The 19394-nt window shown below is 41.9% G+C and overlaps 3 protein-coding genes across 6 annotated transcripts in view; 2 read left to right on the plus strand and 1 right to left on the minus strand.

Moving 5' to 3' along the window:
• The window catches only part of LOC310757108 (C-type lectin domain family 2 member D-like), a 102899-nt gene that overhangs the window by 32047 nt on the left and 51458 nt on the right, over positions 1-19394 (plus strand). The window lies entirely within an intron of this gene.
• LOC310757199 (killer cell lectin-like receptor subfamily F member 1) lies at positions 73-17831 on the minus strand. 2 transcript variants are annotated; one of them, XM_083602447.1, is made up of 6 exons: positions 17709-17811; positions 13431-13520; positions 10435-10581; positions 9432-9586; positions 7904-8013; positions 73-439 (listed from the first exon to the last, which is right to left on the minus strand). In XM_083602447.1, exons 1-6 carry the CDS (start codon positions 17791-17793, stop codon positions 295-297), a joined length of 732 nt encoding a protein of 243 aa, XP_083458573.1. In that variant the 5' UTR covers positions 17794-17811; the 3' UTR covers positions 73-294. The 2 variants fall into 2 exon arrangements, with proteins under 2 accessions (XP_083458573.1, XP_083458574.1); XM_083602448.1 differs by lacking the exon at positions 13431-13520 and having other exon boundaries at positions 76-439; positions 17709-17831.
• LOC310757262 (uncharacterized protein) lies at positions 12131-13035 on the plus strand. The gene is made up of 2 exons (XM_083602554.1): positions 12131-12938; positions 12969-13035. The coding sequence occupies exon 1, from the start codon at positions 12359-12361 to the stop codon at positions 12890-12892; it is 534 nt and encodes a 177-aa protein (XP_083458680.1). The 5' UTR covers positions 12131-12358; the 3' UTR covers positions 12893-12938; positions 12969-13035.

Here is a 19394-nt window from a genome sequence, read left to right on the forward strand (position 1 = left end):
TATTGTCTATAAACCTAGAAATCCAGAACAGCGAGTAGACAATAATAAAACATGCTTGTGGGTCATAGAATTTCAGTTCTTTTATTATCAACAATACTTTAAGAATTCAACTTCTGAAGGCTCCCAAATCCCCCACGGAACTCAGATCTTTAGCCGAAGGCCAAGGCTGTCCAACCTCCCCAAACCACCCCTGTCATCAGAGGAGCTCATCGTATTTTGGCCAGGTGACAATACCACTCAGCCGATTGGATCAAGAGAAGTTGGTGAGGCAGAGAGGGCGAGAAGCAGGGGTACTCAATGGCCTCTGGTCGTGGTAGTTATTTGAAGAGCTTTCTTTTCGCAGACCCATCTGGCTACAGTAGTACATGTCTCAAAAATAGTTTTGTTCCCATTAAGTCTCCCGCAGCAGTTTTCTTGAGCCGGAGCGAGGTCTTTCAACCTGCAAAAGGAAGGAGAAAGCCAACAGCATTTGTCAAAGACTGAACATATCCACCTGCTTGGTCATTCTTTGCGAGAGGGGCAAGACTCGCTCTGAGGGCCTTCTGGCGGTTGCCTCACTGCAAGAAGTGAGGTTACAGGGAACCAGGCAGAGGGCCTTCTCGGTAGTGGCACCCGCCCTGTGGAACGCCCTCCCTTCAGATGTCAAGGAAATAAACACCAAACTGACTTTTAGAAGACATCTGAAGGCAGCCCTGTTTAGGGAAGTTTTTAATGTTTGATGTTTTATTGTGTTTTTAATATTCTGCTGGGAGCCGCCCAGAGTGGCTGGGGAAACCCAGCCACATGGGTGGGGTTTAAATAATAATAATTATTGTTGTCTGTTGTTATTACTCACTGCACAATTGCATTGCCTAGGCTTGCCCATTAGGTGCGATCCTATCACGTGGAATCAAGACTTCTGGTTCTCAAATGTTTTGCCAGTGAGTTTCCCTGGGCTGCAAGAACTTCCTGTGGTTTAACTAAGGTTTTCCCCTCATTCTCCCAGTGAACCACAGGAGGAGAACTTGCACGCATTTCTCTTCTGTGGACGTATGCCCCCTTTCTGCCCTTTTGCATAGGAATTCATGGCAGTGCAAAATTGTTTCACTTATTTCCACTATAACCGTGTGAGGCATTTACTTACTATATATTAAATTTGTGTCGCTTTATTTTGCCTAGGGCAACTAAAAGCAACTTACAAACAAACAAAACCCCTCACTAAGACACATTAAAACCAAGAGGAAAAAAATACATTTATTTAAAACCCGTCCTGCCCAAGACTTCCGGAGGCGGCGCGAAACCGTGATGGCGGACCTCTTCGAGTTCTGAAGAGGGGCACCGCAGAAAAGGGTTGTTCGCGACGGCGCAGCGGCAACCCATCAAGATAAACCACGGGCAGAGTGAGTCCGTGGCCGTGGGACCCGGCGGGCACCTGGAGCGACCCCGAAATCACAAAAGGAACCCCGTAAGGGGCTCCGGAGTGAAGGAGGGGGAGCGGTGCTGTGGGTTCATCGCTCTTTCTGCGGAGGCGAAGCCGCGCGGCTGTCACGGATGAGCGCTGACCTTTCTTCCAAGAAACATCGGGCTGAAACATCAAACCCGTGAGTAAGGACCCAAGATCCTACAAATTAATTTGGAAAATTTGGCTAAAAACGGGAGACGAGAAAGAGGAAGTCCGTCTTCCGGCACTGCTTTCAAGATCAAAGCAGACGGTCTAAAGAGCGGAAAGCGCTGTGAACAGGGAAGCTTTAAAGCTTTAAACTGGGACTTTCGTGCACACTTGAATTTTCCTTTTAAAGAATAAATACAGTATAAATTTGACCTGGAGCGGTCCCCCAAGGGGCAAGGGAAGATTCTAACCCCAAATTCCCGGGTGGCCGGGTAAAGTTGTTTAAACTGCGGAACTGTTGCAAACTTCCAGATACTTTTGTAACTGGAGAGTGTAATTTTGAGCTTACTTAGCTGAAGTGGATACAATTGCAGGCACCTTGCTGGAACTTTGTTACATGTTTAAAAGTGCTCTGCAGGACTTTTTTTTTTAGTGTGCTGGAACTAATTTGCCTTTAAAATTGTTTTTAAAGTTGGAACAAAGGGACTTTAATGGCGGAAAAGTTATCTTCTTCTTACTAAAACTTTGGTGGCACTCCCCCTAGAGGACATTGGGAATATAGAGGCCTGGGAAAAGTTTTTCTGTTTATCTTCTCTCAATAGACTGTTTTTAATTTTGGGCTTGCCTCTCCCATGGGACTACAACATTTGACCTTGAACATTGACTGATGAGTGGCACAGGAAAGACAAGAGCAGCCAAAGCTAAAGAAGCTAAGGAGAAAGAGAAAGCAAAAAAGCAAGCACAGCTTTTGCAAACAACTTTAACTCAGGGACGTAGATTATCAGTTCCAGCTGTGCTTGCGACACAAAAAGTAGAAACCGAAAAGCCTGAAAGATCTGAAGAGGAAGATATGGCAGCAGGAGGAGCTGAGGGAATACTGAAACAAGTTTTGGAACAATTGTCAGCAATAAATCAAAAAATTGATAACCAATCAATAAAAATTGATCAAGCAACATCCTCGATCCAGAAATTGACAGATCAGGTTTCCCAACATAACCTAGCAATTGAAAAATTGCAAGGAGCAACAGAAGAGAATCGTAAACTGGCAGGGGAAGCCGCTCAAATTGCAACATCAGCTAAAAAAGAAGTCGAGGAAGTTAAAGCGGAAGTCAAGCCTCTCCATAAACAGATAGGGGACCAACAAACCTATCTCTCGTTGGTGGAATTGAAAAATCGCGAGACCAACCTCAGGCTAAGGGCAGTCCCAGAAATTGAACAAGAAGATCTGATTGGACTTTTGACAACAGAGTTTACAAAGTTCTGGGACTTAAAAGAAGAAAGTGATTTCAAAATTGTATCGGCTTTTCGGTTGGGAAGATTAGTAAGAAAAGACAGGTCCAGAGACTGCTTAATAGCTTTGAGATCAAGGGAAGAGAGAGACAAAATACTAGGCCTACATTTCAAAAACTCAATTGTGATACAAGAGAAAAGGGTGGAAATTTACCGAGATATTCCTAAACAGTTATTGGACTTGAGAGCCACCTATTCAGAATTGGCTAAGTTGCTGAGACTCAACACAATTCCTTATAGGTGGGAGTTCCCACAAGGGCTATCATTTACTTACAAACAGAAGAAGGTTAAAATAAGATCACCAGAGGACCTACAAAAGTTCCTGCACGACCACGGAGAAGATCTCCAAAAAGAAGCAGCAGCTAATTGGCCTATACTCAACCCAGGTGGAGCAACACCTGCACCTTCGGAACCAGAGGAGAAAGAAGACACACCGCTCTAGGTGTGGCAGAATAGTTCAGGATGTCTCTGCGGCTACTCAGTTGGAATATAAATGGCGGAAATTCCCCGGAGAAAAGAAGGAGGTTATTTCACATATTGAAGAAAGAACAATTGGACATTATTTGCTTACAAGAAACCCATGTGACCAGGCTCCATAGGAAGGTTTTGGTTAATAAAAGACTAGGCCAAGAATTTATTTCGTCTGACAAAGTAAAGAAAAGAGGAGTGGTGATTTATGCCAAGGAGAGCCTGACACCTAAATTTTTATTTAAGGATGAACAAGGAAGAATTTTGGCAATTGAAATTCAAACCCAAGGAGAAAAAATATTGATATTAGGAATTTATGCCCCAAATGACGGGAAATTAGAATTTTTCAAGAAGCTGCATGAGACGCTGCTGGACTATCTGGATTATGCTAACATCATAATGATGGGAGATATGAATGGAGTGGTGTCTATACATATGGATAAGTCTTACAACCAGAACTTAACATCAGACGGCAGACTGCCCAAAACTTTTTTTGAATTGACTGACAATCTGGATTTGATCGACATATGGAGGACAAAGAACCCCCTAGGTAAAGAAGGAACTTTTTTCTCTGAGGCCCACCTGTCCTGGTCAAGGATCGACCAAATCTGGACTTCCAGGGGGCTGGCACCTAAGACTAAAAAGGTGGAAATCTGCCCAAAAACATGCTCCGACCACAACGCCTTGAAAATAGAACTTAGATTAACTCAACCCGGTTCCTTCAGATGGAGAATGAATGACACACTACTAAGAGATCAAGAGATTGTGAAAAAGGCCCAAAAAACATTAAAGGATTATTTTGAGATAAATCTGAATACTACAGTTGAAAAAAGAACGATTTGGGATGCAAGCAAAGCTGTTATGAGAGGGTTTCTGATACAACAGAATATAATTAAGAAAAAACTCTGGAATGGAAAGAAGGACAAAATACTGGAGAAAATACACCAAGGAGAGAAAAAACTGAGAACCAAACCAAAGTCCAAGGAGGTGCTGAGAGAAATTAAATTCCACCAAGCAGAATACTCAAAATTGATCAATCAGGAGATTGAATGGAAAATAAAACAGATGAAGCAAAGATCCTTTGAATCAGCAAATAAATGTGGAAAGCTGCTAGCTTGGCAGCTGAAAAAAAGACAAAAGCTAAATACGATAACAAATCTAGAGATTGATGGAAGGATAGTACAGAAACCAGAAGAAATTAGGAAGTGTTTCCACAGATACTTCAAAGAACTGTATGCACAGGGGCCCCAGAAAGAATCAGAGATAGATCAATTTTTAAAGACAAATGGACTATCAAAAATAACTCAAGATAAAAGATCAATCTTGAACTCTACAATAACCTCACAGGAAATTGAAGGTGCCATTCAGAACATGCAACTAGGCAAATCTCCAGGCCCGGATGGGCTTACCTCCAAATATTATAAGGTTCTGAAGGACTATTTGATACAACCTTTGTTGGAGGTATGCAACCAGATCATGGATGGGAAGAGGGCACCAGAAACGTGGAAAGAAGCCTTCATCACATTGATACCTAAGTCAGAATCTGAAAAGACTCAGCTTAAAAACTACCGTCCCATCTCACTCCTAAATGTGGATTACAAAATATTTGCAGACATTTTGGCAAATAGACTTAAAAAAGTTTTAAATGAAGTAATTCATAAAGACCAAGCAGGCTTTCTCCCTGGTAGACATTTATATGAGAACACTAGAAACATCATTGACATTTTAGAACTTTTGCAGACTAACAGGAACACAAGGGCGGTGTTAATTTTTATTGATGCGGAGAAAGCTTTTGACAACATATCTTGGATGTTTATGAAGAAGAACTTGGAAGGGATGGGAGTAGGACGGGGGTTTGAGAATGGATTACATGCAATCTATTCAGAACAAAAAGCTAAATTAATAGTGAACAATGTGGTGACGGAGGAATTTAAAATTGAAAAAGGGACACGACAAGGGTGCCCTCTATCCCCTCTGTTATTTATTTCAGTCCTGGAGGTGCTACTGAATATGATCAGAGAGGACCGGTTGGTACAAGGGATAGAGGTCGGAGTGAAACAATATAAACTGAAAGCTTTTGCAGATGACCTAGTTTTGACACTGCAGGAGCCAGAATCCAGTACAAAAAAAGTTCTTGAACTTATATCTGAATTTGGTCGGGTGGCGGGATTTAGGTTGAATAAACAAAAAACTAAGGTTCTGACTAAAAATTTAACAATTACAGAAATAGAGGGGTTTCAGAGAGAAACAGAGCTGAATGTGGTTAAAAAAGTGAAATACCTTGGGATCTATTTGTCCTCCAAGAATTTGAATTTATTTAAGGATAATTATGAGAAATGTTGGTTGGAAGTTAAAAAGGATTTAGAAATTTGGTCAAGATTGAAACTTTCCTTGTTGGGAAGAATCGCAGCTATAAAAATGAATGTGTTGCCGAAAATGTTATTTTTGTTTCAAACCTTACAGATCGTGGACAGAGTGGATTGCTTTGGAAAATGGCAGAAGGATATATCTAGATTTATCTGGCAGGGCAAAAAGCCCCGAATAAAGTTCAAAATATTAACAGATTTAAAAGAAAGAGGGGGGTTTGCCCTGCCGGACCTGAGGTTGTACTATGAAGCTGCAGCCTTCTGCTGGTTGAAAGATTGGTTCTTGTTGGAAAACACTGATGTCCTAGATCTGGAAGGTTTTAATAATGCTTTTGGTTGGCACGCATACTTATGGTACGACAAGGTTAAAGCACATAAATTGTTTAAAAGCCACATTGTCAGAAAAGCAATTTTTGCAGTCTGGATGAAATATAAAGACTTACTAGAGAGTAAAACTCCGAGGTGGTTATCACCAGTGGAGGCCAAGGCCCGAAAAAGACCCAATATGGAGGCCTACTGGCCGAAATATTGGGAACTAACTGAAAAAATTGGAGACAATTGGAAGTTGCAGAGCCAGGATAAACTAAAAAATAAGGTGCGAGATTGGCTACATTATGCTCAAATTCAAGAGGTTTTCAAAATGGATAAAAAAGTTGGTTTCCAGGTGGAAAAGTCGAAACTAGAGACAGAATTGTTAGAACCAAAGACAAAGCTGTTATCTAGAATGTATAACTTGCTGCTTATGTGGAATTTACAGGATGAGACAGTTAAATCTGCTATGATTAAATGGGCACAGGATGTTGGACACAACATTATGTTTGAAGACTGGGAAAGGTTATGGAACACCGGAATGAAATTCACGGCAAGTACTGCCTTGAAGGAAAACATTATGAAAATGATATACCGGTGGTACATGACCCCAGTCAAGTTAGCTAAGATACATCACCTGTCTGACAATAAATGTTGGAAGTGTAAGGAAGCAGAGGGGACTTTCTTTCACCTCTGGTGGACATGCCCAAAGGTTAAGGCTTTCTGGGAAATGATTTATAATGAGTTGAAAAAGGTATTTAGGTATACCTTTCCCAAGAAACCAGAGGCCTTCCTGTTGGGCATGGTGGACCAGAAAGTGTTAAAGAAGGACAGAGCTTTGTTTATGTATGCTAGTACAGCAGCAAGAATACTCATTGCAAAGAACTGGAAGACACAAGATTTACCCACGCTGGAGGAATGGCAGACGCAGTTGATGGACTACATGGAGATAGCTGAACTGACCGGCAGAATCCGAGATTTGGATGTAGAAACAATTGAGGCGGACTGGAAAAAGTTTAAAGACTACTTGCAAAAGTATTATAAACTGTATGAATCTTAAGATTGTGCATGATTTGGAAATGATACGCTTTAGCAATCATGATTAAGTAAATAGTAAATCAAGTGATAAAAGAGAAAAGGAGATAATATGAATTGAACATGTTACGTTTATTTTAAAGGTATAAAAATTGTGATATAATATATTGAATTTAGATACATAACATGTAAAAGTTACAATAAGGTAGGACATAAGGTAATAAATTGCTGACAAGGTTAATATAAAGAACGCAGAATCGGAAGGGGTGGGGAAGTCCAAGTTGGGATTTATTTTTGTTTTGATTTTTATTGTTTTGTTATAAAAAAAAAAAAAAAAATGGTTTCTTGTAAACTCCTCATTTGCTTGCAATGTACAAAATTTGGAAAGAAACGCAATAAAAAATATTATTAAAAAAAAAAAAAAATAAATAAAACCCGTCCTGCCCACTTCTAAAAGGCCACAGACCAAAGATAGATTTTGCTGACTGGTGCAAGATTACCTAGTGAGCTTCACGAGTGAACACCAGATACTTCAGAGGTACATTTGGCATCTTTCATTATATATACAGCTTCTGGTGGATGCGGAAGAGTCACCTCTACCTTGGTTTCTGACATTCGAAGGGTATGTTTTTAGGACCCATCTTATTTCTGTGGTCATAAGTTGTTTTCAACTGTGTTTTAATGTTGTAACCCACCTTGGGACTTTAGGGTACACTAAAAGGGTGTATTTTGACAGGTGTCAATGACCTGATGTGGTTAGCATGGCATTTGACTGACCAGAGGGTTTGGGGAGACGAAGATCTGGCCCTCCCCACCCCTGCTCTGCAGAGTAAGATGAGATACTCACAGTTTGTCATCTAACGGGGAGCCGTCCACCCAGGTCCATTTCCAGTCAGGCGGTGTGGCTTGTAATCCAATCCACAGCAGTGGATATTGGATATTACTCAGTATAAAGGCCTGTAAACAATGCAATTAGTCTCTACTATAATATCTAGACAGCATCTTAAAAACCTAGACAGCATTTTAAAAAGCAGAGACATCACCTTGCCAACAAAGGTCCGTATAGTTAAAGCTATGGTTTTCCCAGTAGTGAGACCATGGACCATGGAAGTGAGAGCTGGGCCATAAAGAAGGCTGATTGCCGAAGAATTGATGCTTTTGAATTATGGTGCTGGAGGAAACAAGTATGCACAAATATGCTGTTGAATTTTCATGGGAACTACAGTGGTACCTTGGGATGCCAACGGGATCTGTTCTGGAGCCCCATTCGCATCCTGAAGCAAATGCAACCCGCGTCTTCGCGGGTTGCATTTTGCCGCTTGTGCGCGTGACGTCATTTTGATCATATGTGCATGCGCGCACAGCAAAACCCAGAAGTAACATGCTCCGTTACTTCCGGGTCACCACAGAGCGCAACCCGAAAATACTTAACTTGAAGCACATTTATCCCAAGGTATGACTATGTTTTTTTAATCAGAAAGAAAGAAAGAAAGAAACCAATATGGAAAACTGAAAGGAGGAATTGCACTTCAAAATTCATAGAACTGTGAATTTTAAAGGATATTTACTCCTCAAATGCGTAATGCAGATTTCCTGGCACCCTGCAATGGGAGCTGAGGAACCAACAAAAAGGTTAAATAAGCTATTTCAGTGGCTCCCTAATCTTTCCCAAGGCTCCCTATTGTATTTTGAAAAAGAAACTGCATGTGACTGAAAATAATTTTTAGTTTGGCTGTAAGTAAAATCAAACAGAGACCCAGTATAAGGGAATGAAAAGTTCCCTTGTGGTAGATTCCTAGCATATCCTAAAATTATTTGGCCAGCCCACTAGACTACAGGGTCACATATTAGATGCATTATGTGCATTGTGTTAGATCGTGGGTAGGGAAACTAAGGCCTGGGGCCCGAATCCGGCCCAATCGCCTTCTCAATCCGGCCCACGGACGGTCTGGGAATCAGCGTGTTTTTACATGAGTAGAATGTGCCCTTTTATTTAAATCACCAAATCATCTCTGGATGATTTGTGGGGCCTGCCTGGTGTTTTCACATGAGTAGAATGTGTCCTTTTATTTAAAATGCATCTCTGGGTTATTTGTGGGGCATAGGAATTCGTTCATTTTTTAAAAAAATAATAGTCCAGCCCCCCACAAGGTCTGAGGGACAGTGAAAAAGTTTGCTGACCCGTGTGTTAGATAATACGATGCAATTGAAACACAGTGGAATACATTTACCCCCTTTTATTTATCTTTGGATTTCAAAAGTGTGGACTATAAATGCCACAATAAATATATACAAGATGTAATGGTACTTATCTTGGCAGTGGCTCCCCTCCACACCATCAATAAGGAATGTGGATCTAACTCTTGTTTACTTACCATTTCTTCTTGATTCTGTATCACCAACAATTGAGAGTCTTTTGTTCTGCAGTCGTCTTTGCTCTCGGTCCAGTCTCGTTTTTCACCAGAGAACCAGTAGCACTTGCTATTGAGACGGAACCAATTCTCAGGGCAGACTGTACAGTCAGAACTCTCTGGGAGTAGGGCAGGGTGGGCGGGTGGAAGCATAAAAAACTGCAAGTTTACACCAGATAAAATGACAAACCATGGTTTGTAACTGACAGGAACAAGCCTATACAACCCTTTGTTTGCATCCTCACTAATCCACTTTTTGCCTTCACACACAATAAGGTATTAAATCGTGTTTTTAATATTTTAATATTCTGTTGGGAGCTGCTGAGGTACCACTGTACAAAGAAAAGTTCATCTTTCGCAAGTACTGCTCCTTAAAGTTGTTACGTTTGACACTTGTATTCGCTAAGACATACATGGAGCACAAGAGCTTCTATTTGGTCATTACGTATATAAGAACTGATCTATTTGTATTTCCTGTTCTAAATGTTGCTCTTTAATTGCTTCTACTCAATTAGATAATGTGATGTATAAAGAATTTATATAGTTAAACACAGCCAGTTACGTTGTGGGTATAAAGTGGTACCTTGGATTAAGTACTTAATTCGTTCCGGAGGTCCTGAAACTGTTCTTAACCTGAAGCACCACTTTAGCTAATGGGGGCTGCCACCGCGCCACTACTGCGTGATTTCTGTTCTCATCCTGAAGCATAGTTCTTAACCTGAGGTACTATTTCTGGGTTAGCGGAGTCTGTAACCTGAAGCGTATGTAACCTGAGGTACCACTGTATTTGTTTGGGAAGAGGATAGGGACAAAACGACAATTAGTTGGCTCAGCCTCTCTTTGACTGTGGCTCCCTCTCTCTGTGGTCTTCCCGCTTTCTACCCCGCCCCCAGTCCCAAAAGGCAGCAGCCCCCATTTTTTTGATATGAGTTCCTTGAGCCTTATTGAGAAACAACACTCCAGTTACCTGCTGAGCTGTTTTCAAGCGGCTTACAGAAAAATTGCTGCAGCGAAGTCACATTCTCTAGGCATAGATTATTTTCCATTTCACCCTGGGGTCCCTGAGGGACACAGGATTTCTTCGGTTCACCCATGAGGTACCTTGTATGAAAACCTTCAAATAAGGAGGTTAATTTTAAGTCATCAACAAACTGTGAAGAAATTCAAAGACTGTTTAGTGTTTTTTGTTATGGTACCTAATTGTATTTCTTTTCCTTTCTTGAATCCAGTGTTCCACATGGATTTTCCCTTTATCGTTGAAATAAAACGTGTTTGTTGTTTTTTAATTAAAGGAGAATATCACAGTATGTCCTTTAAGATAACAGCTCAGGTTCAGAAAGATTGCCTGTAACTTTCTAATATTTAGAACTCATATATGATCGATTGTTCAAGACAAATCTTTAGGTTGTGAAAACCAGACAACCCAATTTTTGACAATAACTTAAATGGCCAGACACTGAGCCATTCAAGAACAACTGCAGTCACACTTTCTGTCAACTCACTACACTGCATAGGTGCCAACTCCCTAAGGTCCTGGGTGCCCAAGCACCCACAAAATTACCCATGAGGGCGCCGGGCACCCACAAATTTTGGTGCACACTGCATGGCACCCACAGCCCCAGACACCCACAGTCATGGGGCCAAGCTGGTACAGCTACTATACTGTGACACCTTTATTTGTTCACAAGCAGTAAACAGGAAACAAAGCCAAAAAAAGTTGTTGTTGCTGTTGTTGTTGTTGTTGTTGTTGTTATTTTCCCTTGTTAGTTTATTGCAATGTGAACCAGTTACAGCTACCTCGGTTTTCAAACACAATGCATTCCGGAAGTCCGTTCAAGTTCAGAAACGTTTGAAAACCAAAAACTGAAAGCGGAAGCCTCAACACAGAAAACTCAAAACAGAAGCTGCATTTCCTGTTCAACTTCCGAGGCACATTCGAAAACTGAGGCATTTGCTTCCGGGTATTCGGCCTTCGAGTTCCGAAACGTTCGACTACGGAGGTGTTCGAAAACCAAGGTACCCCTGCATTATGAATTCTTGACACATGGAACTTCTGAACATATAACCTGTTTTTATGTCACAGCTCAATACAGTAAGATAAAATCTGTTTATACGAAATACTCTGTTGGCTTTATTGAAAAAACATTCTAAAGTATAAAAATACCCTGACCTGTTCCTTTTTGTACAACTTTTTCAGCAGAATGCAATGGTTTTGGCAGGGGGTGGCACATTCCCTGTTTCACCTCTGAGGCAAAATGGAACAGGCCACCTTTGCTCCTACAGATTGCTGCCAAATTACATTGGTGCCCCGCAAGACGAATGCCTCACAAGACGAAAAACTCGCTAGACGAAAGGGTTTTCCGTTTTTCGAGCTGCTTCGCAAGACGAATTTCCCTATGGGCTTGCTTCGCAAGACGAAAAAAATTCTGGGTTTGAATTTCTGTGTGGTGGGTGGCTGGGGGAACAGTTGGGGAGGGGTTTGCAAGAATCTGGACGCTTGTGTGTGTTTTTTCTGCATTTTTATGATTTTCTGTGACCATTCGGCCACTCTGCTGTTTTTTTAAAAAAAATTCTGGATTTGAATTTCTGTGTGGTGGGTGGCTGGGGGAACAGTTGGGGAGGGGTTTGCAAGAATCTGGACGCTTGTGTGTGTGTTTTCTGCATTTTTATGATTTTCTGTGACCATTGGGCCACTCTGCTGTTTTTTAAAAAAATTCTGGATTTGAATTTCTGTGTGCTGGGTGACTGGGGGAACAGTTGGGGAGGGGTTTGCAACAGTTGGGGAGGGGCTGGGGGAGCTTTCCAGGCGATGCTTCGAGGCGACTGATTGCACCACCATCACCCTGCGGGAATTCTGGAAGGACCACTTCGACATCGTCACCTGCTTGAAGATGATCACCACGGCCTGGGACAGGATCAGCCACAGAAATTTGAATTGCGCTTGGCGCAGCCTGTGGCCGGACTGTGTGGCACCAAGTGACTCTGATGCACCAGAGTCAACAGTGGTGCAGGACATTGTTGCCTTGGGGAGGACCATGGGCCTGGAGGTCACAGAGGAGGACATCAGCGAGCTGGTGGAGGAGCACGACCACGAGCTGACCACCCAGGAGCTGGTCAAACTGCAGGCAGAGGCTGTGCAGGAGCAGGCCTCGCTGGAAGAGGAGGAAGCAACTGAGGAACGGCTGTCCTCCAAAGAACTGAGGGACATTTGCCTGAAGTGGAAGAATGTGCAGGCTTTTGCACAGCGGCACCACCCTGACAAGCATGTGGCACATGACCTTGTGAACACTTTTGATACGAGGGTCATGTCGCCTTTCAGGGAGGTGCTGAAAAGGCAGATGAAGCAGCAGACCATGGACAGGTTCTTCAGCAAGAAGCAAAGAGTGGAAGAGGAACCTTCTTCGAGTTGTCCCCCAGAGTCTTAGAAAATGTACTGTACACTTTGTTGATTTTTAACTGTTTTTCTGTCATGTTTAGAAACTTAATTTATTGTTCCTTCAGTTTTTGAAATGCTCTTTACAGTATGTGTGACTTTAAAGAGCACTTAATAAACTCTTGTTGTACCAAATTTGGCTTTGTTTGGACTTCTTTTGACCATAGGAACGCATTAATTGAATTTCAATGCATTCCTATGGGATTTCGTGCTTCGCAAGACGAAAAATTCGCTAGACGAAAAAATCATGGAACGAATTAATTTCGTCTTGCAAGGCACCACTGTATGTTTTGACTATTAATGAAGGCCTTCCTATTTCATCAACCCCTTTGAGCATAGATTTTCATTGCAGCCTGTATCTGTGTTGGATTTGAAATGGGTTTTCTATTTGTCTTTAATTGTTTCATATTTGAAATCTCTGCCATTGCTGTTGCTGTTTTAAATGGTTGGTGGTTCTATTGTTAAGTCACTTCACAAGAAACAACATATAAATGAAAATAAATTAATAAATAAAAGTGCTCTGTACTTACACAGGGCGATCACAGTGAGCCCTAGGATGACATTTCCAGCCCACCCAATCCAGAGAGCAGTCCGTCGCCCCTGGGAATGTGGTGAGGCGCCTGTAAATTTGACTTTATTAATACTAGGTTCCCCAACACAAGGGTACAGAACCTCAGACCTGAAGCCCAAACCTGGCCCTCAAGGCTTCTCTGTGTGCCCTCCCCTTGTGACCTCCCCCCCCTTCCCAGGCTCAAACCCCTCCAGCCCTGCTCAACGCTCCTAGAGTGCTTTTGCTTGGCTGAAATGTGTCCCTGGGGATTTCCGCAGTTTGCAAGATGAGAAAACACTCCTGAAATTAATAGTTATTTAACATCATATCCATATCAGGGCAATACCTTTACACTCGGGTTGCGAACGTGATCCGTGTGGGATGCACGTTCGCAACCCGCAGCAGCACGTCTGCGCACGCGCAGGTTGCGACCCGGCACTTCTGCGCATGCACAAAGTGCGATTTAGCGCATCTGCTAAAACCCAGAAGTAACCCTTTCAAGTACTTCCGGGTTTCAGCGGTCCGCAACCCAAAAAAAATGCAACCTGAAGCTTCTGTAACCCAAGGTATGACTGTATTTGGCAAAGCAAAATGCTACAAAGTAGTGTTAAAGCCTTTGAGCTCTCCAGAATTCTTCATCAGTCTGGATTTGAAAAAGGCAAGATGGGTGGAGGGAGGGTGGGGGGAGGGAGGGAGACGGCTGGTGTTATTTTGAACCATCTATGCTTCAATAATTGTATTGAGAAGCAGAAATATAGCTATTTTTTGTTCTTTACAAAGTTTTGGACAGGTCCTTGGAGCTTTTACTAATCAATTGAAATGTGTTGACAAGGGTCAGGGTTGGAGATGGGTTAGGGTTAAGGTTGGATCTAGGGTTACGGTTAGGGTTAAATGTAGTGTTAGGGTTGGGTTTAGAGTTAGGGTTGGGTTTATGGTTAGGGTTACAGGTAGGGTTAGGGTTAAGGTATGAGGTAGGGTTGGGGTTAGTATTAGTGTTGGTTCTAGGGTTATGGGTAGGGGTTGGGTTGGAGTTAGGGTTAGGGTTGGAGGTAGGGTGAGGGTTAAGGTTGGAGGTAGGGTTTAGGGTCAGTGTTAGTTTTAGGGTTAGGGTTGGAAGTAGGGTTAGGGTTGCATTAAGGGTTCGGAGTAGGGTTGGGGTTAGGGTTAGCATTGGTGTTAGGGTTAGGTGGTGCTTTTTTTCATGGGGTACTCAAGGGTAGCAGTTCGAAAGCACGTCAAAGTGCAAGTAGATAAATAGGTACTGCTCCGGCGGGAAGGTAAACGGCGTTTCCGTGCGCTGCTCTGGTTCGCCAGAAGCGGCTTAGTCATGCTGACCACATGACCTGGAAGCTGGACGCCGGCTCCCTCGGCCAATAAAGCGAGATGAGCGCCGCAACCCCAGAGTCGGTCACGACTGGACCTAGTGGTCAGGGGTCCCTTTACCTGTACCTTTACTCAAGGGTACACAGTACCAGAACCTCTTTTTGTTGTTTTTGTTGTTAAAAAAAGTGTAACAACTTCATGGTTAAAAAAACTGCAACAACTTCATGGTGAGTACGGCACCTCTCTTATTTTGGTTATAGAAAGTGTGACATTTACTGTAACAAGTTCATCTTAAGTACCAGCACCTATTTTTCTAGGGGGGGGGGAGCACTGAATATGCTCAAAGAAGAAGCAGTTCTGCTGCACCAGAGATATAGAAACAAGGTTTAATTTAGCAAGGTCTGACCATGTCCTTCCTTTCACACGCTGATCTCCGGAACTGTAGGTTAAAGAGGTTACATGTGATTCTTTATTTAGTGGGTTTGCATTTATACAATGCAACCACAGTGCCTGCAAATGGGAGCTTATCATCCGGGGAAGGGCACCACCTTTTAACCCTTTCCCCCCTGCATTTATTCCACTGAGGGCAGGGCATATAGCTAGGGATGGGCAAATTTGTCCATTTCAGTTTCTTAATTTTCCATTTTTCCAGTCCACATTTCCATATCTGTTTGCTGGTGAAAAAATAACCAGCATTTCAGTGTGACTTTCTCCTAATATACATGCTTTTGCAAAATATAAACATATTTGCAAAATAATTTCCCCTAATATAATGCCTTGTTATTATCACAAATATATGCATTTTAATGCACGCTTTTACCCCAGTACATACATTTTTGTACACATTACTTGTGTACAAAAATGTATGATGCTTTGTTTATTGTTTATGACAAATGAATTGTAGTTGTGCAATTAAGCAAACTGAGAATTCTTCAGCATCTTAGTCTGATTTTTTCCATAATAGGCACATTTCTGTATTCCATTTTAAAAAAAGTACATTTTGCCTAGCATTTTTTCTAATGCAACACATGTTATGCCATGTATATGAACTCTTCACCCTAACATTACTACACATTCCTCAGCTGCAGGACTGAAATGCAAAATTCAGAAAAGGGCACATTTCAAAGGGTAGCTGTTTCTGAAAGTGTAGATCGTGTAAGCTTGCCTCCAAATGCAAACTGAACTGAATTTCTCCCCATCCCTAGTTCTGATGTTCTTATGCCCACCAACTTTATGAACTAGATAGCTTGCATTGCTTTACTTCCCTCAAGAAGGCTTGTCATTTTCCCCTGCTCTTTTATTATCATATATTTGCTTATTAAATTTGTATGTGTTTTGAGAGTCTTCTGTTGGGCAGATAAGCAGGATATAAGTTTTAGAATAAATAAAATATAGGAACTGGACAGGGTGGCAGTAGGGAACCTGAAGCCTTTCGGATGTTTCTAGATTACCGTTTTCTTCATTCCTGCCTATTGACCATGCTGACTAGGGCTGATAGGAGCTGTGGTCCAACAATATTTAAGGAGGATATTGAGAAGCTAGAACGTGTGGAGAGGAGGGCAACCAAGATGGTCAAGGGTCTGGAAACAAAGGCTTAGGAGGAAGGGTTGAAGGAGCTGGGTATGTGGGAAAGAGGAGACTGAGAGGAGATAGGATAGACATCTTCAAATATCTAAAGGCCTGTCCCGTGGAAGATGAAGCAAGTTTGTTTTAACCCAGGGGTCAGCAAACTGTCCCTCAGACCTTGTGGGGGGCCAGACTATATTTTTTGGGGGGGAGGGAACGAATTCCTATGCCCCTCAAATAAGCCAGAGATGCATTTTAAATAAAAGGGCACATTCTACTCATGTAAAAACACGCTGATTCCCAGACTGTCTGTGGGCCGGATTTAGAAGGCGATTGGGCTGGATCCGGCCCCCGGGCCTTAGTTTGCCTACCCATGTTTTAACCTGTTCCAGAGGGTAGGACTTGAACCAGTGGCTTCAAGTTACAAGAAAAGGAAATTCCAACTAAACTTCACAAAGAACTTTCTGACAGTTAAGAGCTGTTTGACAGTGGAACGGACTCCCTAGGAGGGCGGCAGACTCTCTTTCCTGGAAGGATTTTGAGCAGAGGTTGGATGGTCATCTGTCATGGATGCTTTAGTAGAGATTCCAGCATTTCAGGGGGTTGGACTAGATGTCCCTTGGTGTCCCTTACCTCTCTACAATTCTATGAATATCTGAATGGGGATTAAATTGGGGAAACTGGCTGAGATACCAGCAAAATGAGCACTCCTTTTGTTTCTCTGAAATCCTTTCTGCTTCCCTTTTATTTTAATTTGAAATATTGCTGAAGTGATGGAATAAAAGGAAACACCTTGGCAGAATTAGACTGATCCCTGTGTTGTATAAATATAAGTTTGTAGTGATGTACAAAGAAATTATATAAGAAATATGTAACTGAGTGGTATAAAGTAATGGATAGACAGAGTACAGTGAGATTAATTGGAAGTCAGTTTTAAATTTCTTTTCTATAAATTTTATAATTGTGTTCAATACCAGGAGTATATATGATGATAATTATATTAATCTTCTTATATCTTATAGTGTGGTGGTTTGTTTGATTTTTCTATTATTTGTTTGTTTGTTTGTTTGTTTGATTGATTGATTGATTGATTGTATGTTTGTTTACTTGTATGTATTTATTTTAAATTAATAAAGATATGAAAATGAAATATTGCTGAAGTGCCCATCTTTAGAGCAACCCTCTACAGTTAGTTATTTTGACTAACTACATGCTCACACAAAAGGCAACACACCCTCCTTCTGTGGATACATTTGCTCTAAAAATATTTCAGCCCCTGCAGACCTGCTGTTTTCTCTGTGCTGTAAGTAAGAGCTTGGAGCCTTGTGAAAAAAACATCCTCTCCCCGCTCCCCAACATTAAAACTTACCTGATCCTTGCGAGGGGTGAAGCAGCCTGGCAGAGGTTGAAGCTGAAGGGAGAGCAAGCTCAACATAGATAGAGCCATCTGTCATTCCGCTGGAAGCAAAGAAGGCCAAGAGATTGTGTGTGATATGGGACAACTAGCTGCTGCAAGGGAAGTGTGTATATATATTAGTCAAGCCGGCCAACCAATGTAATTCGTTGAAGGAAGCGCTGCTGCTAACCAATGTAGTTGAAGTCAGGTTAAGTTTTCTGGTCTTTGAAAAACTGAAGCGAAGCTTCCTGGTGCAGAAAGGTGAGGGTAACAAGAATCCAGATGGTTCCTTTTTCTTCCACATCAAAATAGATGTCTGGCTTTTATTTTATTTATTTAGAAAGATTCACACACTGCTTATTTAAAAAACATCTTTAAGTATTCATTAAAAACAGCAATAAGAAAAAAGAAGCAATAAGAAAAGAAACTGAAATCAGCAGAGATAAATTACCGAAATGTGGATAAAATCAACCAGTATAACATGCACTTAAAAAGAAATTTACATGGTAAAAGTTCATGTCTGGTTAGTAATTATTTTATTTATTTATACATATATACATACATAAATACATACATACATACATCTTCTTTGGCGATCACTCGTAGCAGAATAAGATTGTCTTCCATAAACACGGTTTTAACAATGAGTCCATAAGTGATTGTGAGGGCCAATTCTGGATCCACACGTCCTTCCACAGTGGGGAAATTGGTTTCCGGGTGGGAGTTGATCACGGTGTGGATTTGCCAAGTGTGCCTGCCTCCTAGCACATTTCTCCCTTGCGTCCTGAGTTCGAGTGTCTTCAAAGCCCATGACACCTTTGGTAAAGGTTGTTCTCCAATTGGAGCACTCGCAGGCCAGTGTTTCCCAGTTGTCAGTGTTTATACTACATTTTTTTAGTTTTGCCTTGAGACAGTCTTTAAACCTCTTTTGTTGACCACCAGCATTACGCTTTCCATTTTTAAATTCAGAATAGAGTAGTTGCTTTGGAAGACATCCACACAACATGACCAGTCCAACGAAGTTGATGTTGAAGAATCATTGCTTTGACACTGGTGATATTTGCTTCTTCCAGTACACTGATATTAGTTCGCCTGTCTTCCCAAGTGATGTGTAAAAATTTTCAAAGACACCATTGATGGAATCTTTTGAGGAGTTGGAGATGGCGTTTGTAAGTGGTCCATGTTTCACAAGCATATAGTCAGGTTGGTAGTACAATAGCTTTGTAAACAAGCAATTGGGAGAAAGCAGCACTCACAGAGCTCAGGTGATGCTGGATTTCGGCATCAATGTTGGCCCTTGTGGAACGATAACTGCCTAGGTAGGAGAAGTGATCAACATTTTCCAGTGTTACACCATTGAGTTGGATTTGTGGTGCTCTGTTATGTGGAGCAAACACCGTGCCTTGGGAGTGGGAGGTGCTGCCAGGCTTCCAGCAGAAACACTGCTGCTAAGTCTGACACCTGTCTTTGCTCTGCGCTGATATACCAGCTTGTTTCCTCCTTTCCCTCATCCTCCAAGCTGCCAATCTTTACTACCTCCCAGGTCTTCTCTTTCTATGGGATGTGTCCAGTTGTCCACCACCAGGAGCCCCAATCCACATCCTCTTCCTTTGCGCTATCCCTGGGGGGTTCTTAGTCAGGTGGTTTCCACCGTTCTTC

Source organism: Podarcis filfolensis (genome assembly GCF_964270895.1).
Source record: "Podarcis filfolensis genome assembly, chromosome: 2".
In the NCBI taxonomy this organism is placed as follows: domain Eukaryota; kingdom Metazoa; phylum Chordata; class Lepidosauria; order Squamata; family Lacertidae; genus Podarcis; species Podarcis filfolensis.

Coding starts and splice junctions, on each gene's coding strand:
- LOC310757262 (XM_083602554.1), top strand. CDS start 12,359: ATGATCACCACGGCCTGGGACAGGATCAGCCACAGAAATTTGAATTGC.
- LOC310757199 (XM_083602447.1), bottom strand. CDS start 17,793: ATGACAGATGGCTCTATCTATGTTGAGCTTGCTCTCCCTTCAGCTTCA. Junction 10,582..13,430: donor GCTCACTGTGATCGCCCTGT/GTAAGTACAGAG, acceptor CCTTATTTGAAG/GTTTTCATACAAGGTACCTC. Junction 440..7,903: donor TCCCCGTTAGATGACAAACT/GTGAGTATCTCA, acceptor TTCCTTTTGCAG/GTTGAAAGACCTCGCTCCGG.